Source organism: Triticum aestivum, chromosome 5B (assembly GCF_018294505.1).
Source record: "Triticum aestivum cultivar Chinese Spring chromosome 5B, IWGSC CS RefSeq v2.1, whole genome shotgun sequence".
Taxonomy (NCBI): domain Eukaryota; kingdom Viridiplantae; phylum Streptophyta; class Magnoliopsida; order Poales; family Poaceae; genus Triticum; species Triticum aestivum.
This window is the reverse complement of record NC_057807.1, coordinates 700,509,053-700,527,352: the sequence shown is the minus strand read 5'-3', so window position 1 is coordinate 700,527,352 and position 18,300 is coordinate 700,509,053. Positions and strand designations below refer to the sequence as shown.

General features: G+C 43.3%; 1 protein-coding gene across 1 annotated transcript; it reads left to right on the top strand.

Moving 5' to 3' along the window:
- The first annotated feature begins 6,588 nt into the window (after positions 1-6,588).
- On the top strand, positions 6,589-17,409 carry LOC123117800 (elongation factor Tu, mitochondrial-like). Its single transcript, XM_044538474.1, has 12 exons — positions 6,589-6,766; positions 6,879-6,954; positions 7,041-7,136; positions 7,294-7,368; positions 7,631-7,735; positions 7,836-7,926; positions 8,003-8,208; positions 8,395-8,478; positions 10,442-10,507; positions 10,584-10,646; positions 16,746-16,986; positions 17,077-17,409. Exons 1-12 carry the CDS (start codon positions 6,744-6,746, stop codon positions 17,145-17,147), a joined length of 1,197 nt encoding a protein of 398 aa, XP_044394409.1. The 5' UTR covers positions 6,589-6,743; the 3' UTR covers positions 17,148-17,409.
- The last annotated feature ends 891 nt before the right edge of the window (positions 17,410-18,300 follow it).

The following is an 18,300-nucleotide window of genomic DNA, read 5'->3' as shown; positions in this document are numbered from 1 at the left end:
ACTTGGACTAAGGGCCTTGGTTGAGCAATAGGATCTTGAGGAGGTATGAGTCTTGAAGTAGTTTGATTGTGTGAGGCTTCCATCTTCTTGTTCATCATCATGAGGTTCTTGTTCCATTGGAAGAAGTGCAGCAACACCCATGGTCAAAATATATTGAGAATAATCTCATTCACCTACATCACTTAGATCAACTTGATCCCCATGGGAGACATTAAATTCATCAAACACCACGTCACAAGTTTCTACAACACATCCATTGGATTTGTTGTAGACTCTATAGGCGTGAGAGTTTGATCCATAGCCAACAAATATGCCCTCAATTGTTTTGGATTGAAATTTTCCTAACCGTTATCTTTTGTTGAGGATGAAACATTTGCACCAAAATACCCGAAAGTACTTGACATTCGGCTTGTTCCTAGTTAGGACCACATATGGAGTCTTTTCCAATATAGTGCGGAGAAAGAGCCAGTTTGATGCATGGCATGCAGTGTTGAAAGCCTCGGCCCAAAAACTATGTGGTGACTTGTATACATCCAACATAGACCTTTCCATCTCCACAAGTGTACTGTTCTTCCTTTCGGCTACACCATTTTGCTGAGGAGTGTATGGAGCTGAATATTGATGCTCAATCCCTTCATCACTAAGAAATTCTTCCAAGGTGTAGTTATTGAACTCAGAGCCATTATCACTTCTTATTGCCAAGATGTCTTTATCAAACTTGCATTGTGCTTGCTTGGCAAAGTCAATGAAGGTGATCTTCGTCTCTTCCTTGGATTTGAGGAAAAACACTCATGTATATCTTGAGTAATCATCAACAATGACAAGTCCATACTTTTTCCCACCAAGACTATCCCATGGAGGAGGCCCAAAAAGATCCACATGAAGGAGCTCCAAAGGTCTTGAAGTAGACACGATATTCTTGGGTGGGTGCTTTGATTGATTTTGCTTCCCGACTATGCATGCACTACACACACGATCATTCTCAAAAGAGACATTGGTTAGTCCAAGGATGTGATTACCCTTTAAGAGATCTTGAAGATTTCTCATGCCGACATGGGCTAACCAGCGATGCCATAGCCACCCCTTGTCGGCCTTGGCCATTAGACAAGTTGCATGGAATGTGCTCTCTTTCGAGAAATCAACCGTGTAAAGGTTGCCATCCAACTCTCCAACAAAGGCCACTTCGAGAGTATCTCTCTTAAAGACCTTCACATCCGTTAGTCCAAAGAGTGTATCATAGTCAACAGAAGCCAATTGGCGAACAGAAAGCAAATGTTATTTAAGGGATTGGACAAGCATGACATTTGCAAGAGACATGTCATTTGTAATAGCCACCTTGCCCAACCTGAGTACCTATCCTTTTGATCCTCCACCAAACATAATGCTCATAAATGGTTGAATAGCTTTCATGAAGTCGTAGAACAATTTGCTATCTCCGGTCATATGATTGGTACATCCACTATCGATCACCCATTTTACTCCACCAGAGAAAGCAACCTACACACAATTATGACTTGGTTAGAGGCACCCATTTTGCAATGGGACCTCTCAAGTTATTCACAAGGGTCTTAGGGATCCAAATAGCATAGAAATGAAATGCATTTTGAGGACCAACGAATTTTGCATAAACTTCTCCATCCTTAGTTTTACAGAGTACATAGGATGGAGGCATGAACTCTTTTGCCTTGTTGAGAGTGGGCATGCCCCTTGTGGCCTTTCCACTCACAACCTTACCTTTCTCCTTGTGCCCTTCTCGTACAAATGTTTCTTTTAGAGGAGTGGTGCACATTTGAGTAGACGTCTTATTCTTGCTTGTGCTTGGGTCAAACCCAAGCCCCTCTTTGGCAAACACCTCATTGTGTTGGCTCAATACCTCTTCAAGGTTCTTTTGTCCTTGAGCACATGACACGAGACCTTTCTCGAGTTGAGCCTTAAGAAAGCGATTCTCCTCAAGTATAGATGCTAGGTCACTACTAGAGTTAGTAGTACAAACTTCAACATTGATAATAGGAGAAGAGTAAGCCTTGGCTAGAGTTTCAAGATAAGTTAGCTTGAGTGTCTCAAAACTCTTTGTAAGAAGGGTGACCTCTTCTTCCTTAGTCTTCAGGGACACGGATAGAAGCTCATAATCCTTAGAGAGAGAAGCATGAGATTTCACAAGCTTACTTTTATCATTCATCAACTCTTCGCACGAGTCCTTAGCCTTTTTCAAGGAGACAAGATCTATAGCATGAACATCAATGTTTGCACCAATTTTTAAGCATAGTTCATCATTTCGTGCTTCCTCATATTGGACTTTCCGCTCAAGGATTACATATTTTTCCTTTTCCTTGGTTATGAGGGTTCTGAGTTCCTTAATGGTGATGGTGTGCTTACCCACCATTTCCATAAGCATGCGAAACATAGTGAGCTTCTTTCCTTTGAAGGAGCACATGACCTTATTTAATTTTGCAAACATGGGGTCATCTATATCATTATCATCATAATTATCCTCCGCATCAAGCTACTCATCACTAGGAGTGGAAGGAGTGAAAAGAGGAGGGTTTGATCGTGGGGTTACCTTGACCTTGTCAGGAGAGTTTTCATCCTCTCCATCTTCTAGCACGACCTTTGCCATAAGGCACTTGTGAGCGTTGCCCTTTTAGTCTTTCATGTAGTTGTAGGTGACAACCTCACCACTCTTGTTGACTAGCCTCAAGGTGTTTTGAGAATCTTGAGCTACTCCGGCAACACCACTAACATCATCCGGATCGGATTCAACCATTGCTTTCCCATCTCTCTTCTTGATCTTGGAGTTTAGAGGATTAGGCAACTTTTTCTGGGGAAAGGTCTTGGGAAACCTTGATTTATCTTCTCTCTTCTCATAAGGGCATTTGTTGGAGAAGTGGTTGGTTTCTTCACAGTTGTAGCATTTCCTCACATTCTTCTTCTGAAATCTTCCCTTGAATTTTCCCACGCTAAACTTCTTGACAAAGAGAGCAATATCTTCATATGAAGGACTCTCATCGGAGTGAGTCTCATCACCATCTTCCTCCTCCTCATCTTCTTCTTCTTCACTTTGCTCCTCTTCACATACATGCTTGGCCTTCAATGCAAGGTTGATCTTTGATGTTGGGGTACCGTGCATGGCAAGATGTTTTGTGGCATTTGCTTTTGATTCTCCAAATAGTTTGAACGTGGATATGATGTCATCCGGGGTCATTTCCTTGAATCCATGGTGTTGTCTTATGTCCCACACCATTTGGTGATTATAAGGAGCAACAACATGAAGCAACTTGTCCACGAGAAATCTCTTAGTCAAGTTGAATCCATCTTGCGTCTTGTCACAATCACATGGCTCAGTGTCGGCGGTGAGAGTCATGAGACGCTCAAGGAGCCGCTTGGGGGATTCACTTTTTTCCATACAAAAGTTTTGCAATTGACCCTTGGCAATTTCATATTGAGCAAGCCGGAGAGTGGAGGTACCGGTCTTGGTCCTCACAAAGCTATCCCATAATTCCTTGGCACTTGTGATGTGTATGTATGGTCTCCTTTGCTTGTCAGTCATACCTCTCCTTATGCACATTATTGCTGTGTCGTTGAGATGCTTGTCATATACTTCTCTTGGTGTAAGATTCTTTGGGTCTACAACTTGATAACCATACTCCAAGATCTCCAACATCTCATCATTTCCGTATCGAAGATGATCCTGCATAGCAACTCTCCACAAAGCAAAGTCGGTTGTGTCATCAAATAAAGGAGGTTTGCCTTGGGGGTTATACTTTGGTTTCTCTACTTGAGGTCTTGCATAAAGCCAAGGAACACTGGAGTGTTCATTATTAGGAGGTTGTTGGCCAAGTGCCTCGAGGCCGCACCACCAGAAAGTGGTGCAAGCATCATGGTCAATGTGGCTAGTCTCATTTGGACCAAGGCCTCAAGAGAAGCATCATGCTCCTCCTTTTTCTTAGCAAGTGCCCGTTCCAGATCCTCAGAAGTGAAGGACTTGTCTTCCGTGGAAGCCGCGTCCTTATCCTTTAGATCTGCAACAAGGGGAGTCCCATCGGGGTTCATCTCGCTCTAGGGCGGTTAAGCCACAAGAATAGAGAACGAGGCTCTGATACCAATTGAAAGGATCGAGATGGACCTAGAGGGGGGGGGGTGAATAGGTACAATTACAAATTTTAATTGTTACTAGCAAAAGAGCCCGTGCATTGCAACGGGAGAAAAAACACAACACACGCTCTTAACCCAATAACCATTACTCAAGACCACAATAGGTCCATCACCTTTATTTTATCGAGGCATCATATTTGTGTTGCCCCTTATCCTCCTTCTCACCCTCGCCGGTGATGGCCTCAGTGTTCACACAAAACAAAACGTGTTTGAATATGTTTAATCCTAAGGCGTCTCTCTCTCCCTCTTTCCTCCCTCCCTCTCTCTCTCTCTCTCACTCTCACGATGAGAAATCTATTGTTTTTCCCTGGAATATTTTTCAGAGGTATGCATGTGTTGGTATCGATGTTTTTTCCCTATATGGTTATAGTGGGATGTTTATTTGCAATCCGGATCGCCGCCGGTACGAAAGAAAAATGGATCGTGCGCTATAAATTATAAGTTTGCTTCCAAAACAATAGTTAAAAAAATATTTAACAGGTGAAGTTAACATCATATTCTGATTCCACATATTTTTCTAATCAAATTTCATATATAACATGTTAAAATCAGAGTTATGGTCTAAAAGATACGGATAATTTAGAAAATCACTTGTTTTACTTAAATATGTTTCCAAAATAATATTTAAAAATACTTCACAGGTAAAACTAATCTCATATTCATATTTTACATATTTTTCTAATAAAATTTCATATATAACATGTTCAAATCGGAGTTACGGTTTAAAAGATATGGATGATTTAGAAAAGCATTTGTTTGACTTAAATATGATGCGCGGAAGAATTACCTAAAAAGTCAGGGGGGTTTCAAAAAATGTAAAATAACGGTTCGGGTGTGACTTAAATCTAGACGGCGGGTTGATTTCAAGAAAACATAGGGGCTTTTGTGTAAAATACAAAAAAACAATTTATTTTCTTACCTAAAACAGGACTACGGGTTGAATTCTCTGAAACAGAGGGACTTTTCTGCAAAATGCCATGACGGACAACCAGAAACCCAATTTTCTTTATTATTAGGTAAAGACTCAACAATTTAGGCAATAATGCGGAATATGAAATTGAGCCTAACAATTGCAAGTGTGATAGTATGAGCTAAGAAAGGTAAACAAGTAATGCTAGAAGGAAAGTGAGCAAGCACAATATGATATAAGTAAAGACTAAGAGACAAGTAACCACAAGTAAGCACAATATGAGCTAAGATTTTCATGTGAGTTGATTTCAAAGTTGCATTATTAATCATGAAAAGAAGAGTCAGAAAGGGCAAGAAACCATAACAGCTTTGTATAGAGAAAACCAGCCATGTTGTACAGTCCCTAAGAGCATCTCCAACAGCCGCCTAATGCGCGGTGTGCTAAAATTATGTTTGCAGCGCGCCGATCGCCTGTTTTGGCACAGCGGGGAGCGCTGGCTCCAACGGCCGCTGTAAACTTAGCACGCGTGCGTAGTTCCTGCAGGTGCGCTAAAATGCAGCATGCGCGTTCTCGCACCAACAACATATGCGCTCAAAACACAAGAAAAAGATCAAACACAAACAAAATAAATCAACAAAAATAGTTGAATTTCGTTATTACAACTCAAGCAAATAGTTTATCTTTCAATACAACTCGGTGCAATGCGTCTGAGCAACTCGGTGCTCATCCTAAACCGGCGCCGGAAGTTTGACTCAGGGTACACGGGATTATCCGCAAAATAGTGCCTGATCAATCTGTTGTGGGCATTAATCCTATCCTTCCAAATTTTCTGCCGATCAATAACCGAATCACCATGCTTCGATTTTTTATTGATGTGCATAGCTAGGATCATTGCAAGATCCTCCTCTTTCATATCAAATTCTTCTTTGGAAGAATCATATGACAAACTCATCTACAATGTTCAATTTAAACTAGGCTATAAAAACTACAAACAACATTCACCAAATTCATGTAAAACATGTGAAGTCGAAGCAATACATACCTTGCGGGTGTTTTGTCGAACACCTTGCGGGCGCCGAGCGCTAGTGGGCGGCCTGGCGCTGTTCGTCAGAGGACTGCCGCGCGCGAGGGGTAGCGGTGACTAGAGGGAGATGGAGGAAGCAGCGGCGGCGCGGGGATAGGCCGAGGAAGCGCCGAAACGGTCGCCGGAAGAAATGGCGTGGCGCGGGTTGGGGCGGCACCAGCGGCTGGATGAGGTAGATGGAGTTGCGAGCGGGTGCTCGAGTGTCCAGCACGCGGGAGCGGGTGCAGCAAATAAACGGCGTGCGATGGCGTTTTGATCCGCGCGCTGAACTAGTTATGCCGCGCGGGTGGTTTTTGCGTTACCGCTGGAGCGCTCGGAGCGATAGCACGCGCGCAAAAAGCACTAATTTTTCAGCGCGGCGCTTATATAGCGCGTTTTGGAGATGCTCTGAGAAAACCAAAAAATATCGCTTGCTCACCTCGTGCTGCTACCCGTGGTACACGGACGATCGATGCTCCCGCGTGCCCCCCACTACTCCTCCAGTTAGTTAGTTAATAATGATGAAAGAACTGAGCTGCTCAAGCTCCTTCGTTCTCGGTCAACGCCTTCTCCGTTTCCTCATTTGGTTCTGTGATTTTTTAGCGGTGCCTCTGGGCCATGGCGACCTTCACATCCCGCACGTCAGCTCCTCAGATCCGCTCTTCCCCGCTCGCTCCCTCTCATTTCTCGTTTCGTGGTTTGGAGTCTGAATGGTCTGTCGTCTCGGCTGAATCTGTGTGTGTCGCATCGCAGGAAGCCCCACGTCAACGTGGGCACCATCGGGCACGTCGACCACGGCAAGACCACCCTCACCGCCGCCATCACCAAGGTCAGTCAGATCAGGCCCGCTCTGCTTCGATGCTGTGCCAGTGCCAGCGGCTGATCTGAATTCTGAAGGCATTTTCTTTTCTTTAGGTGCTAGCCGAGGCGGGGGCCTTTAGTAAGGCGGTGCCGTGCAACCAGATCGACAACGCCCCCGGTGAGAGATCTAGAGGAATCACCCTCTCGACGGTCTGCTCTCTTAGCGCTTGCCCCATCATTTTTCGTATTTGCAGTTCATCGCAATGATGCAGAGGCCCGGGCTTATCCTCCTTCCTTAAAAAAGGAAAACAAAATCCACATTTGCAGACAAGTGCTGATTTCGCGGGGTTGTTTCACCTTCACGCAGGCTCATGTCGAATACGAGACCGCCAAGAGGCACTACGCCCATGCGGACTGTCCAGGGCATGTCGATTTCACCAAGGTATATATATGATCTAGATATAAGTTACCTTACTATAAAGAAATAAGGAATTGCCTGCATATGTGGATTTCCAGCATAATCCTTCATATCGGAATGGCTTCTTGCCACATCTGAACTTTGCATTCTACTCCCTCTGTAAACTAACATAAGCTCTAAATGCTCTTATATTAGTTTACGCAGGGAGTAGAGCTTAGTTGTCTGTCTAGCACACACTTCTCTGACGCTTTGCTTGTATGCTCTTAATTTGCCGTGCATTATTTAGAACGTGATCACGGGAGCTGCTCAAATGGATGGTGCTATTCTCGTCGTGTCAGCTCTTGATGGCGTGATGCCACAAACAAGGGAGCATATTATTCTAGCTCGACAGGTCACAAATTCTCATTATTCTCAGCAGCAATTTGTCTCTTTAGCATTTTTCTCTTTGCAGCTCTGAGCAGATGGACGCTTCTCCTCTCTGTAATTCTTAGATTGGGGTGTCGTCAATTGTTTGTTTCGTGAACAAACTTGACGTAGTTCGAGATGAAGATTTAACAGATTTAGTTGAGATGGAGCTTCGTGGTATGCTAGCATTTTTCAGTTGTCAGTTTTTGGTTTGTCGATTATGCTTCTCTTGTAAAGTAAATTTGTTGTGCAGAGGTCCTCAGTCTCTACATGTTCCCTGGCGACGAGATTCCTATCATCCATGGATCTGCTTTGGCAGCCTTGGAAGGAAGGGACGAGGAGATTGGAAAGAATGCTATTTTGAAACTGATAGATGCCGTTGATTCATACATCCCTGATCCTGTGAGGGTGCTTGATAAGTCTTTCTTGATGCCAGTTGAAGGGATTGTCTCAATTCAGGTGATTGGATTTTCTGATTGCTGCGCTAAACACTGTGATATACGTACCATAATATATGTATCCTTGAGATTTGAGAAGTTAAGATCATGAGTCCATAAATCATAATGACAAGATCATACATTCGTCTTACCTGATCTTATCGTTGCTAGCTAATTATAACACTGATTAATTGGTTTGAATTTGCAGGATCATGGTACTGTTGTGACTGGACGTATTGAACGGGGGGTAATTAAAACTGGTGAGGATGTTGAGGTCATAGGGTTGACGGAGGTGAGTTAGAGCCTGATTTGTTTTTTAATGCCTGATAGTGTCCCTGACCCATGGGACATGGCTGGCCCATTGTGATTTATTTCATGAATTTGACTAGCTTTATGCAACTATTATGTATTGACAAATAACTGAAATCACTAATTAAGAGGTATTTCTCGCAAAGGCCACTCTCACTTCCTCTGGCGCTGACAAGTTGTGCCGTGCAGGTGCACCACTTGTCGAATCTTGGGAGCTATCTTTTTTTTTTGTAGATTTGTTTTTTCAAAACGGTTTATCTCTTGAGGTGTGCGTACAAATCATGAACCATTTTTCGTCAAGATGTTCGAAAGTAGATCCCATGTTAATATGTTTTGATGAACTTTTGCTCAGCAAAAAATTAAAATAAAAAAAGGGAAAAGAATAAAAATAGAAACAAAAAAAAACAGGAATTGAGAAAAATGAAAAACCAAAATAATACAAAAACACAAAAAAACCGAAACCTAGAAGTATAATTGTACTTTCCAATTTTTCTAGGAAGCACATCCCTTTTTAGGAAGCATGGTTGTGCTTCTCGCGGAAGCACATGTTGTGCCTTTCCCTTTTTCGGGGAGCACAGTTGTGCTCCTCGTGGAAATCGTAGAAGCACAACTGTGCTTTTCCCCTTTTGGGAAGCATAATTATAGTTCTCGCAGAAGCATATGTTGTTCTTTTCCTGTTTTGGAAAGAACAACTGTGCTTTTTGTGGAAGCATGGACTGTGATTTTCCCTTTTCAGGAAGCACTAACACTCTGTGCATGTTAATACCAAACAAAAAAACCATACTGAAAATAAACCAAACCAAACCAATTCTAAGTAATGTATGGTTTCTGTTTCGGTATGGTATGAACTTTCCATATCGTTGAATTTCGGTTTTTATAGTATACACCAAAAAATCAAACGGTTAACTGAATAAGCTGAAGTAAAAATATATATTTATATTTCTTGAGGCGAACAACCATATAAGTAGTCATTTTTCTTGTATAGGAGCTGGAAGAACGTATATTTTCTTGTAATATAGTTATTTTTTCTCTTTAAAAAATGTTCAGCACATCCATAACCATGAAGGAATGAAACCATGCATGCATATATACTTATATAAGTTATATACCACATATTGAGTCATAAATTTATACATTATTATTATATCATTTTCAAATTATTATTATAACTATGTGTTTTGAGTCATAAATTCATAAATTATTATTATATCATTTTCAAATTTGCATCAACTTTGGTTATTATGGTATATACCGAAACCATACCAAAATAATTTGGTATATATCAAAACCAAATGATATTTTAATTTCATACCTTATTTTTGAAAGTATTAATATCGTACAAAGCAAAAAACCCATATAAACCAGACCATCTAAACCAAATGCGCGGAGTTAAGGACAACTGTCCTTCTCGCGGAAGCATAGGCTATGCTTCTCATGAAGAAGCACTGCTTTCTCAAGAAACAAAAACAAAACTATTTGTTTCCGCCAAAACCTAGGAGAAACCAAGCAAAAGCAGAAAAGTAAAAAAAAAACCAAAATGCATGCAGAAAAATAAATAAGATACCATGAGTGCGTCTGACGCAAGACACATGGCAGCTGCTGGGCCCACCACGCGCCGTCTGGAGAGGCTCCCGTGAGCACCCACTCCATTAACCCCTGAAGGGAAACCCGTTAAATAGTTGCTCCCATGAATAATAAGATACTCATTATCATGGTAAATCCTACTAGTGAAGTTGCACATGTGATTATTGCTTGCAGGTGCAGTATATCTGGTCCCATGTCTGCTATGCACGCATGAACCTAAATGCAACACTAGTCAAAGGCTGGTTGCTCTAGTTTCCTAGTTGTCCTCACAAGTTTATTACCCATTACATTGCTACCTTGATGTACACTTTTTTGACCGTAAACCTTGATGTTACACTGATGAAACATATTCTTGGTCACAGAGTGGTCCCATGAAGACCACAGTTACTGGTGTTGAGATGTTCAAAAAGATGATGGATCATGGAGAGGTAATGATTATGGAAGTAGACCATACATTGTTCTTGACTGATTCTGAGCATTGTGCTAACAACTCCTTGTGAGCAGGCTGGTGACTATGTTTGTCTTCTTCTCCATGGTCTTATGTGCGGTGATGTCGAGCGTGGCCAGGTCAGTGAGCCAGATTCTTAGTTGAATGCGTAGACGTTGGATCTACTCCCCTCTCATAATATAAGATCGTTATATTGTGGCACGGAGAGAGTAATTAACTTCTGCTCTTAGCCTTATCGGCAGAGGTCTTTGGGCAAACAGAAATTGCCTTTTTTCTCATCAAGGAATATTTGGCATGAAATACGTCATTAGTCTATTAAGAGTGAATTCCAGTTTTTACCCCTAAGTTTAACATTTTTGACGCTAATTACCCTATTTAAGAGAATTTCATCCGGCATACCCATTTAACAAAAGTGTTGCCACAAATTACCCTCTTCTATTTTTTGTGAGTGTTCTGATCTATGGGCCCCGATTACCAGGTCCACGTGGCGTGCCACGTCGTCGGTTTTTTTCCTTGGCGACTTTTCTACAGACTGAACCGATTCGCCAGCTTCTGCCGACCGGACCGGGCCGATGGCAAGCACACGCAGACGCATGTCCTCACCGATTTACAGGTCGCTTGAGTCTGATGCACCACGATCCCATCCAATCCCGCCACGCATATCTCGCTGGAGTCTGTTGCACCACGCATGGATCACTAGAGGAGAGGGTAAACCCTGGACTTTGCCCATGGATCACCGGAGCATCATCAAACCAACCATCACAGAATCACTAGAGGAGTTAACTGCACCCTGTATCAAGCGAGAACTATTCACACATCCAGTAGGCCAACGATGTATGTACTAGTTCCATGGAGAAACAATTCAGAGGAAGAAAGAAATACCTGAACTTGCTGACAGTGACGGGCGGGGCGGGATAACGCGCCAGCATGGGACTACACGCTCGAGGCACGGCAGCCGCACGCCATTGTTGTCGCCGCCCTTCAACACCCTCCGCCACCGTCGCGGCCCTTAGGCACCCGCCGTCTCCGTTGCCGCCATTCAGCACCCACAGTTGCCGTCGATGTCATTCAGCACCTGCAGCTGCCGTCGTTTCCCTTCAGCACCCGCCGTCGCCGTCGCCGCCGTAAGCGAATCCCTAACCCTAGGCGCGAGCGAGAGTGGTGCGTGCGGTAAGAAGCCGGGCGAGCGGTGCATGTGCTAGGCTAGACGCGAACGCGGTGCGGCCCGGGTCGAGCGTCGATCGCCACGACTGACGGTGCGTGCGGTTCAGCGATCCGGTCGGGCTCAGCGGCGCGGACTGGTTTCACATGAGGAAAAAACCCAGAAAAACCGACGACGTGGCATGACACGTGGACTTTGCAATCGGGACCCATGAATCAGAATGCTCACAAAAAATAGAAGAGGGTAAACCCTGGCAACACTTTTGTTAAATTGGGTATGCCGGATGAAATTCTCTTGAATGGAGTAATTAGCGTCAAAAATGTCAAACTTAGAGGTAAAAACTGAAATTCACTCGTCTATTAACTTAAACTGTTTGCACACTTTAGACAAAGAACTCGAAAAATGATTAGATTAGACCACAAACTCCGCCTATTAAATCAAGTAAGACAAAAACCGATACAGAAGAGAAAAAAACATCCACGTGGTTGCCATGTTGGGTTGCTTATACCGGCCCTATATGCGCGGACTGATCGGCATCCCTCATATCCGGCCCATATCAGAAGCGGATATTGGGAGGCCCGGGCACCCGGGCGCATCCGCCACATCCGACTGATCGCATGGACCCACGCGGAAACATGCAGAAACCCATCGGTCTAGCAGACGTCTCCTCCGATTTCAAATGAGAACGGTAAGGATGCATTCATGGCGTCACGTGTTGCCGCTCTGGTGCGCCGCTTGAGCACCCTAGTCCAGCTATTTAAGATGGACGTCGGTACCCAAACCCTACCTCGTACCCATTTCCCTCCCCTCCCATCCGTCGCCGCCACATTTCAATCCGCTCACGGTCCGCCATTAGCCATGCCCCGACGCTGGATCACGACGTACGCCATGCTCACGCCAGAGCGGCGGCTCGAGCTCCTTGAGAAGATCCGGGCTAGGAGCGAAGCCGGATCACAGCTGACCTACCTCTGGACTCGTCGGAACCAGAGGAGAAGGAGGAGGGTGCAGATGAGGCGGATCCGATGCCTCCGAGTAAGGGCTTCGCCATGCCCGAGGCATTGGTGGAGTTCGAGATGGCCCAAGCGAAGGAGGCGGCGGTGCAGTAGGTCATCCTCGACTCCATCCAGATGACGCAGACATGAAGGTCAACTGCCGCCTTCTCTGTGGGTTGTAGAGCTCGATGAGATCTTCGCCGAAATAGTGTCCGACGAGGAGCCAAAGGTCCGGCAGGTAGCCATCCGCCCGGAGACGGCATTGCCGGCTCGGAGGTTGTTAACATCTCCGTAGTATGTAGATTTTATTTGGCATGCTTGTATGGATTTGATGTATCAAATATGAGATAGCTGGATGCCGCGGAGCAAAAATAAAGGGTCATCAGTTACTGTTCACAAACGTATCCGGGCGCATCCGCAGGCATATAGAAAGTCGGATTTGCAAGTCCACCTGTAGATGCTCTAAGACCGCCTCGTGAGGTCAATATACCTAAGTTTGTTGGCCACTAAAAGTGCAAAGTGACTTGTCTCTGCATTAGGTTACAATAGCGTCTCGCGCTCGCGCGTTGACGCGCTCGATTTCAAACAGCGTACGTTTTCAGATCAATCTGGTTCGATGTGTTGTTTCCTTTTTATTTCTTTCCTTCTTTTATATTGCATGCAGCCACACACCCCCCTTAAAAGCAGGGATAAAGAGATTAGACTACCCATAATGAAAGTAGCATAGATGGTAATATTACACATATTTAGACAAAATAGATGATGTGGCAAGTAATTAATGAAGAAAGAGAGGCATGTGGTAATATAGCTAGTTACTCATAGTATAGGTAATATCACACATACCAAGACAAGATGAGTCTACAACCTAATAAATAAAGTGTTGTATGACACCACACATATATTACTTTCCACTGTAGAGTTAGTAACATATGCATGTTACTAGTCTAAGTTACTCCACAGTTTGGCTAGTCTTAAAGGAAGAACTCAGGGGCAGAGAAAGAACAGAGGAAGCACTCAACGCAAAATCAGGGGGTGAGGGAGATCTTTTTTTTAGGAGAAAATCTATCCGGGCCCCACGTAAAATCACGGGGAAAGTGATTAGGAAAAACTCCACGCAGCCCATCGAGGGTTGCGACGTGCGCTCGTCACTAAGTCTTTTCGGTCTGATAAAACGTCAACAACAAAGCAACGCTAACTTATGGCTGTGGAGCGAATAACCTGTGGTTGGATGGTTAGAGGGACTGTGGTATCCCCAGTCCACCAGGGTTCAAATCCTGGTGCTTACATATATTGCTGAATTTATTTCAGCATTTCCGGCGATGCGCATTCAGTGGAAGGAGACGTTCTCGTCAAGGACGAGATGCCTACAGTGACTTCGTAGATTTCAAGATGATATGGATGTTCTAAAAAAACTTATGGCTGTGGATTATTGCTAGAGGACACGAACAATCTGCTGCTGGTCGGTGGCAGTTGACCATGCCGATTCCGCAGCATCCATACGGAAACTATTTGCGTTGCACTGGTCCCTCAAGATTGCGGATTCGAATTGCGCGGAACACACCACGCGGCTTATTTTAATTATTTTAAAAGCGAGCAAACATGAAACTCGGCACTTTTGTGGTGAAAATCCTGTAAAAATTAGTTAGTTTCCTGTAAACTTTATCAGTTTGCAAGTGGTTCAAGATATGCCAACATGACATCATGTGCAGTGGCGGAGCCAGAAATTTTGTGAAGCCTGGCCGAATTTGCTCGTAAATGTCTAATTTTGAAATCGCCTAAATAACCGATGTTTAAATACACAGGATATAACATAGCGCCAAACTGAATGACTAATCGACATTAATAATGAAGTAAAATGCAAGTATAATTCTGAAGTGAAATAATATATCAACATTCATTTTTGTAGACGTAAATAACATTATGACTTGACAACAGAAGTCACAGAACTAGGCCATGCATAGAACCAAACTCATATTGCCAGAGATATCGTCCAAACAACATAGAAGACAATATAATGTAAAACATGGGTTTGTAATTCACATAAATTAAGTGGTGTGATTGGTGAATATATTCAAAATGGAGCCAGTCGAGGAGCCAGTCGCTTCCCGGCCGCCGCCGGCACGCCCAGCCTCGCTTCTTGCCGCTACTCTGTCTCAGCGTCCGCTCCACTCCCAACCGGGTGCGGCAAAGACGAACAACCGAACAGGCAGGGTAGCAGGGAGGGGTGGATCCTATATGACCGTTAGCGTCAAACCGGCGCAGCTTCGCTGAAGCCGAGCGAAGCCAGCGATCGACACGGGCCGGCCCGCTTACACCGAGGAACTGGTTTGGGGAACTTTCCCTAAACCGGTTTTTTCCTTCTTTTTTTGTCTTACAGGTTTTTCCGGTTTTCTTCATTATTTTTGTTTTTCATTTTCCTTTTCTTTTTTCCTGCTTATTTCTTCCTTTTCTTTTCTTTTTATATTTTCTCTGATTTCTTATTTTTATGTTTTCCCATAAAAGTCAAATTTTCTGCAAAATGTGCAGGATTTTAAAAATCCGTTTGAATTTTCCGAGAATGTTTGAAATTCCAAATTTTGTTCATGTTTTCATATTTGGTTCACGTTTCAAATTTTGTTCAGAATTTCTTGTTTGTTCACTGTATTGAAGAAAAATGTTCACCATACATTTTAATAAAATGTTCACTCTTGTATAAAAAAATTTCATCGTGTATATAAATTTTGTTCAACTGCATTTCAAAAAAAGTTCATCGTATTTAAAAAAAATGTTCAGTGTGTATTTGAATTATGTTCAAGGTATACTAAGAGAAATGTTCAGTGGGTATTTTAAATTGTTCAAGTTTCAGAAAATTATTCAGTTTTCAAAATTTATTCACAATTTAAGAAAATGTTCACGTTTTAAAATTGAGTATTCTAAAAAAATTACGATTTCTCAACATTTGGTCGCATTAGTAAAAAAACAATTTTTTGGCCAAAATATGTTGAAAAACCCCGGACCTGCCGCTCCTTCGATTTTAATTCGTATAGTGCTCCATAACAGTCGTACTCAGCCCATAGGTCAGCTGGCTATCACTGGTAGTAAGCATCGCTAGTTTGGGAGTTCGACTCCCACCAGGATTTGAACCCTGATGGGTTGGGGATACCACTGTCCACCTAACTAACTCAACCACAGGTTGATTCGCACTCGCTAACGAGCGTTGAGCAGGAGGTGGAGCGCTCGCTGTCGAGTAAACCACATTCGTTTCTCTCGCTCGATTCTTCCTATTATTCCTAGGCCCAGGTGCTTACACGAAGCCCAACACTGAACGTAGCCCAACACAGTGTTGCCCGGGTGATCATATGATTAGTATTCCGGAAAATGCCCAACCACTAATCACCTTGCCAAATGCTAATCATATGGCAAGAAGTAATCATTTGGTGGAAGCTTTGCAAATATATTTGGGCATTTTCCGGAAGGTTACTTCTTGCCATATGATTAGCATTTGGCAAGGTGATTAGTGTTTGGGCATTTGGCTGAAGCTTTGCAGATATATTTTGGCATTTGGCGAAAGGTTACTTCTTGCCATATGATTAACATTTGGCAAGGTGATTAGCTTTCTATTAAGGTTCTTTATTACTTTTTGCCAAGAAGGCTGGCCTTGGCAGAAACTAGTACATGGATTAATAGCCTTCCGCCAAACAAAAAGCTACTAATTATTTTTTTTAAGGGAATCACATAATTATTTGGTGATTAAAATTTAATAGAGAAAGACATTTACGCCTACGGTTGGATGGCGGCCTCCCGCATCCATGTCCGCAGACTGCCCCCCCCCCCCCCCCCCCCCCCTGTTCGCGGATAGATGCGGGAGGAAATGTGCGGGTGCCGTTGGGGATGCCCTAATGACCCATTTCACTCGAATATTTGCCACGCACAGACATTTTCTAGTTTCTGATCTGGTGATGCATAAGTTTGCTTCATTTTGATCTTGCATATTTGTAACACTATCTCTATCTTGTGTCTTTTCCAGTATTATTTGCTGCTTTTATTAGATGATTTTCATTTGGTGTTATTTCCTACAATACCAGGTGGTGTGCAAACCCGGCACTGTAAAGACCTACAAGAAGTTTGAGGCCCAAATTTACGTCCTCACCAAGAATGAAGGCGGTCGCCACACGGCCTTCTTCTCAAATTATATCCCACAGTTCTACTTCAGGACAACTGGTATCTGTGGAAAAATCGAGTTGCCTCTGCATGTGAACATGGTTATGCCTGGTGACAGCATAACTGCAACCTTTGAGTTGATGTTGCCTGCTCCGCTCGAACCAGGTCTGCCTACATTTCGTACCTTCTGAGATTTTCGGCATCGGGATTGCTTTAGTACTATAGAACTTCATCTGTCTGTTATATGCTTTGCAGGTCTAAGATTCACGCTGAGGGAAGGAGGGAGGACCGTCGGCGCCGGAATGGTCACCAGAGTCATGAGCTAATAACAATAATATGTTCCGACCTTTATTATTTTGGATTAGGGAGTTTTAGTAAACAAATGAATGTTGATATGAAGGATTTGTATGATCGGAAACACGAGATAAACGAGAGCCGAGAGCAAGGGGACTGGTGTGCATTTTGTTTGGATGCATTCTTCCAACCAACTGTGATGGATGATGGTTTGTTACCATTCCGAAAAATTGCTATTTTTTCTTCTCATGTTGGGTAGTTTGCTGTGTAACACCGCAGCTTGTTACTTTGACATGCTTCTCTGGCATATATTTAGCTCGGTGATTTAATAAGACCGTCTCATTTCCCGATGCATTTTTAGTCGATCGATGTATCCTTCATCTTTTATGGAGTTTGTGAATTGTGATTGGTACCATGGGAAAGACGCCATGCGGTGTGTTGTTTTTTCCTGTGTAGTCTCTGGCTGAATGGTTGCTAGAAATAGTCCTTGCGAAAGAGCCCTTGTTACCATTCACATTATTTGATTGAAACATTAGGGTAGGGGTGTGTAGGTTCAAACATTATGCTACCCACAAGGTTTCTGAAAAGTGAAACTCTCATTTCAGTCACTTTCCAGGCCCAGGGGGTGCAAGATCAGCATACAACAAGTAACCTCTTTGTATTGCGGTAGATTCAGTGTTGATGTTAACTACATAAATTCAAAAGGCTAGTGTATTACCAGAAAGTTTCCCAGAGACACATTCTTGGGAGGGGGAGGAGAATTTCAATGATGCCCCTAGCAGGCGAACACATCTGCCTAAGGCAGGCTAGGCAATTACTCGGCACATTCAGAAAGGAACAAGATAAATATGCATCCAGATTGCAGTACACACACATAATTCAGATAGGTACTACATTGCAAGGTCCACAGCGATCAAGTATTATCTGGCTATCAGTAACTACTACAAGTTCAAATTACTGCTTGCTTCTGTCACCGTATCCGTCAACGCATTTTCTTTTTCTTCTTTTTGCGAGGAACAAATTATCATCTCCACTGACGGGGAGGATCCATTCATGAGTTACTCCTTGACCTGCGCCGGCTAGCTTCATTCACCCGGGATCTCCTTTTATCTTTAGCAGGGAGGTCCCTTCTTTAATACCCAATCATCATTTTTCGAAAAGAAATGGAGGTTCCCTTTAAATGCT